The sequence below is a fragment of the Sphaeramia orbicularis genome, chromosome 4 (assembly GCF_902148855.1).
Source record: "Sphaeramia orbicularis chromosome 4, fSphaOr1.1, whole genome shotgun sequence".
In the NCBI taxonomy this organism is placed as follows: domain Eukaryota; kingdom Metazoa; phylum Chordata; class Actinopteri; order Kurtiformes; family Apogonidae; genus Sphaeramia; species Sphaeramia orbicularis.
In genome coordinates, this window is record NC_043960.1 from 28,531,147 (window position 1) to 28,537,146 (window position 6,000).

Consider the following 6,000-nt stretch of genomic DNA (forward strand, 5'->3'; position numbering starts at 1 on the left):
ATGTGGGGGTAGTGTATACTCTTATGACAGCAATGGAAAAAAAAGTTTTTAGACACCCTCAAAATTTTACACAATCTCAAATATTATCATGGAATATTTACTGATTTTTTTGTGTGTGTTTCAAAAGCTGAGGCTGCATCAGACAGACAATAACAAATGGTTTTTTTAATTTTATTTTTATTTATTTATTTTTTTGCTTATTGTTAACAAGAAAAAATAACAAAACTAAATCCTTGACAGTCAGGCCGTGGATGTGTTTCATTATCTTGGAGAAACGTTCAGTTTTGACCTCGATGGGACAGAGCATGTGCAGAAGGGAGCATGTGGGTTTAAAGAATGGAACAATGGAATGGAACTTGGCAGAGTTCAATGACTTTTTTTTTTTTTTAAACACATATCCTTATTAAGGTTTTAACATATTACATATATTTTCTGACATGAAATGGAAAATATTGTGTGGGTCTTCCTTGAGCATAAATCCCCAGAACCCCCCCCCCAAAGACCACCTCTGAATTTTGAAACAGCTGTGAAAGTAAATAACATAAAATAATAATTGACAGACAATATAAGTTATATTGACTTGAATACTTCTCAACATCCACTGTTTTTTTAAATATTTGATACATAATCAAACATCATTTAACAAAAAAAGGGGTATGGTCTCACTTTCTAGGTTATGATGATGAGATATCAGGTCTTGATTCTAAAAATTTTAGAAATGAATTCCATATCTTGTGGAAGATATGAGTTTTCCATTTAATTTTGTATGTGAGCCTTTCAATAGCTATGCAGGATGAGAGTTCAGCAATCCAGGAATTCAACAATGGACAATCAACACTGTTCCAAGAGTTCAATGACTTAAAAGTGATTCTTAATGTAATATATCACAAATGCATGGGGTGTTTTTCCACAACTGTATGAATGCTTTTTCTCCTCCAACATTGCACCATAAAAATGATTCCATATTTAACCCTCATCCCACCAGTTGGGGTCCAACTGGACCCCAGGACATGATTTTTATATGTCTTTGCTGTATCATTCATTGAATGATCACTTTATGCTTGGAGTTTGTCTGTCTGTATGTCCATGTTCGATTGCTTATATTAGTTCCAAAAACAATCTGACATAATGGGTACTGTATTCAACTTGTTGTTTCAGTAAGTGATGGCGAATAGAAATAGAAGAGCGAGGTCCACTGCTGCACAAGCCCTTAGGTCTATGTTAGAGGCAGAGGACAGCTCTGAGGCTGAACGTTCCCAGACATCCGATTGTTAAAAATCAGGGTGATTTGATAATTTGTATCACCCTCATTCTTACACAATTAGTTATTGTGACGGTGTTTACGATACAAACTGTTTTCATACGTAATAAAAACATTCCAAAATGAAATGACGTTTTCTGTCTGTTACTAAGATGTGATATCACCATATATCACAGCGGGGTCCACATGGACCCTGGTTGGTAGGATTAGGATATGAAATATGTTGGTAGGATGAAGGTTAAATGTCATTGTACAATGTTATGTACAATGACAATAAAAAGTCTTTTCTGTTCTGTGAGTGTAATTTCCACCTGACGGGCTTTTTCCAGTCAAACAACGTCCAGAAAGTGAATTTTAGATGCCTAATTTATAAAGTTCACACCTTCAACTCCAGCCTCTCAAGTAATAAATTAAATTTCCACCACAGAATAAGACCGGGGGTTCTCTGTATAATTTGCCTTTGCCATACTCTGCACTCACCTTCCTTTCTCCTCCGTTTTCCCCTCCAGGGCCTAAAGGCAGCGGACAACGACCCCACCGCCCCCCCCTACGACTCCCTGCTGGTGTTTGACTACGAGGGCAGCGGCTCCACCGCCGGCTCCCTCAGCTCCCTGCACTCGTCCTCAAGCTGCGGAGACCAGGACTACGACTACCTCGGTGACTGGGGGCCACGCTTCCGCAAGCTGGCCGACCTGTACGGCGGAGGGGATGATTAGTGCCCTCGACCCCCCTAACAACAACGACCACACCCCCACCCCACCGATGCTCCGATACTCAGGTGGTGGGTGGTGATAGAGAGAGGATATAGGGTTAAACATTATGGGGTTGGAAGCGGCACTTGTGTATTACCACGGGACAGCTTGTAAAGAGACCTGCTGCCTCTTGAGGACGGTTGATTACTCTTGGGACCATGCTGACTCCTGGCCTGACTGGGCTGGGCTAGCATTCAGGCTAAAGAACATTATCATTGGACGTTAGCCCCCATGCTAACAAATGTGAGCAACCAGAACAGTGCACTCAGACGGGATGTTGTCACTACGATGGTTAAGAGCTACGACAGCCATGCTACAGACGCTCATTTACACTTGAATCTCACAGTACAGGAGCACTGGGGTCAAATGTGCCTTTTTGTACATTCTTTTTGATTGTGTTCAGTCTTGATTCTGTACGTTGCTTTAAAGCTCCCAGTCTTGATTCTGTACGTTGCTTTAAAGCTCCCAGTGTTTTGCAACGGCAACTGGAGGAGCGCTTCGCCATGATAATGAGTATGTATGTGTGTGCGCTTGAGTTCCACTTCATTATCGGTATGTGTGTGACAGAGTGTGTGAGTAATTTCCACAGAGACACACTGGATGGACACTCTAAAGGGCAATGCCTACTATGTGAAGCCTTGGATGATCCTACCAGCAAAAACACGGCTTATCTGTACAGCTCTGGGTGTTAGAGGGTTTTCTGTTGTACCTCTGACTCAGTCAGAAAATGACAGCTATACTCCTAATGTACTGCAGTGTACTTACAGTAGATCAGTTCAGTTAGCAGTCAAAAATAGAAAAGTAACCAACAAATTAGAGTATAACAGCGGCCAAGCACTTCCATCTAATTTAGACTCAAAGCCATGACAAAATAAATTAAGCACGGCAATGCAACTGAGATCATGTTTTCTTCGTTAAGTTTTTCAAGACAATTCACAATTTTGCAAAAATGAAATCCATCAATTTCTATTGTTATATCTTTGAGCTGCACATACTGTAAAGAAAATGACTAAAAAAAAGGACCTATTTACTGCTTCTACAGGGGCTTGTACAGGTGTGTTTGCTCCATTTTTAGTTGAATCTTATGTCATTTGGAGGTTGTATGGCAAAGCAGGTATTTCACCTAAAAATGACAGTTGAGAAATAAAAGAAAAACAAGCAAGTCCTAACCCCGGTATGGGAATTGTTCAACAAAAAAAAAGCCTTTTCTACTGCCCCCTTGTGGTTCAAGATTTTTTTCCCCCACTTTTTTATATGTTCTATTAAAATGTATCTCTCTAAATCACATTTAATTAAATTCCCACAAATACTTTTTTACCAGAAGAATAAAAATCACAGCAGAACCAATACAGTTCCAGTCCCTCATCAGATGTGAACAAGTATCTCTTTTAATAAGTAACATCCCACAGATTACGAGCTGAAACTCCTCTTTTAACTAAAGGTTCCTCTCGTGGCTGTTAGAACGTAAAACACATTGAAAGGCCATCTTTTGTGCAAAGCTGTGGATATATTTGTCACATTGTTTCCATGGCTTTTTGAAATGTTTCGAAGCAAATATTAATGAGAATGACTGTCTGTATTAACAAAGCCCGAGGAGATCAGAAGTTTTAATTTCCTCTCTGCTGTCTCTCAACAGTTTCTCTGCGCAAACTCTGATCATTCAACATCACATCACGTTAAGGCTTTGATTGAATTGCTATAAATAATGGCCTCCTCCCCTGGCTTTCAACTATCTTGGATAGTCAAGGCCATTTAGACTGACAGTTAATTTAAATAACGTTTCTGAATCCAAAAGGTTTTTACAAGCGGAAATATTATTTTTGCTTCACTTTAAACATTACAGTTATGTCATTACTGTGCTTTCAAATAAAAAACTTTAAAGGGAATGCTTTGCTAATTTGCTGAATGACAAAGTAGAGAAGCTGGATGGTCAAAGACGTAGGGAAGGAAAATAATTTCTATTTAGTGTTTGGACAGAAGAGGAAACCGGAGAGTAAAAAAAAAAAAAAACATAGCAGCCAATCTAAACAATATTGGAAGCACTTTAGTGGCAAACTGTGTGATTTATGAAATGGCAAATTAATGTTCCAATCATGAAGAAAGCAAAATGACTAATGAAATATTTAATGAATGTGACAGGGAGAGTGAATTTATTCCCAGTGTGGGTTCGGCCGACTCATTCTGGATGAATGTTGTATTTACAGATGAATATTTATGTTTGATGAAAACATATGCTGTAAACAGAATATAAAGTGAGGGAGTGGTGACTAATATGCAGCCCACCTTTCCTCTGTAATGTCTGGATCGTCTGCCTGCAAAATGGTGCAAAGGTGGAAGACCGGAATGTAAAATCAGAGGGGAGAAGGAAAGTTTGCACAAGAAAGATACTCCTCTCCTCTGCCGATGCATCATTTTAAAGCACTAAGTCTGACAAACACTACATTGGGAATTTTGTTTCATGTAACATCACTAATTTTGCTCATTGCAGTGGAACAATTGCATATGTTGTAACTGTGCTTTCTTATTTTTAGACCATCTGGGGATACTTTTTGCCACATTAACAAAAATGCTCTAATTGTCACATTAGCAAAAATTGTCTAAGCAGCAGTTTGGGCCAAAATGAGTTTATATGAAAACTTTCCACAAGGGCCTGTATGAATATTAAGATGGTCAATGGAAAATGTTATGTTATTCTTACAAAGCACTCATGGATGCATAAGAATTGGCCGAAAAAATAGACACAGAAGCAGCAAAATGGCCACAAATTAAAAAAAAAAAAAAAAAAAAAAAAAAAAAAAAAAAGCCCCACATTGTTACTGAGACATATCAGATTTCAAAAGCCTCTTGAACCCACATTCTATTCCCCCCCAGGAAGTCCATCATTTTAGTTTGATTATTCATTTTCCTCCTTATTATCATTTCCAAGGTAAAAATGTAGCTCCTTTGTATAACATTTAACAGAACACCAGAGCTGAAAATTCCAGCATGCCTGTAATAAAACCCCTCTAGGTGTGAGGGCCCGATCATTGCTGCTTGCTGATTTAATTACATATATTATTCTATTATTCTGATCTGTGTTTGCTTCTAAACTGATGAATCCTTTTTTTTTATTTTAACGACCCCAGCGGCATTCTCAGGTCCAGTGTTGCAGACTGGTAGCCCTGTATGAATAGCATATTTTTCCCGTTGAGTCAAACCCTGTGTTATTATTATTGTTAGAGAGGAGCAGGCGGTGGCGAAAACCCAGAGCTGTACAAAAGAGCTGCATATTTTTGCTTGTGTGGTTTCCAAAGCTAGTGAGAAGACATGTACAGTAATGCTAGAATGCTAGACTTTAGATAGATACCTTTTGTTCTTTGTTTTTGCTTTTATCACAATGTAACTTATGCAGCTGATTGCTAATAAAGGGAGTCACCAGTCCTTGTTTTTGTAGCAAAGGTACTTCTTGATACTCTGCTGTGGTGGATTACATACAAAAAAGGCAATGTTCTTCTGTCTGCTGATGATTTGCCTTAGTGTTCTCTGGTACTCTCCAACTGGCTACTCACTGTAAACTGAAATATGTACAGATTGTATTTTTTCTCTTGTTGTTCTTTTGGCTGTGGTCTATGCTAATATCCTGAATCCTTGTATATGTGTAATTTGGATTACAAATTAAAAAATTTTGCATGTTTTTATCTTTTCATTATGGGAAAACAGTATTTTTCAGATCTTTTGCACATAATGTCGGCTGCACAGGCACACTCGTACAAGCAGTCCTCAGCTGTGGCTAAGACAGCATTCAAAGCTCAAAGAGATGGCTCGGTCCTCATCCAAAATGTACTTCAATGGTATAAAAGATGAATGGAGTTTTTCACAAGACGAACAGACGACAGCAATGCTAACGGCCCTGGGGGGTTGTGCTTTGGCAGAGCAGTGGTTAGATATAAATGCTAACATCAGCATGCACACATTATAACAATGAGAAAACTGGCATGTTGCAAGCAG

At 38.7% G+C, this 6,000-nt stretch overlaps 1 protein-coding gene across 1 annotated transcript in view; it reads left to right on the forward strand.

Moving 5' to 3' along the window:
- The window catches only part of LOC115418697 (cadherin-2-like), a 168,001-nt gene extending 162,311 nt beyond the window's left edge, over positions 1-5,690 (forward strand). The window contains exon 16 of the mRNA XM_030133247.1: positions 1,771-5,690. Within this exon, the coding sequence (XP_029989107.1) occupies positions 1,771-1,977 (207 nt within the window). The 3' untranslated portion in view covers positions 1,978-5,690. The remainder of the gene's footprint in view (positions 1-1,770) is intronic.
- Positions 5,691-6,000: the final 310 nt, after the last annotated feature.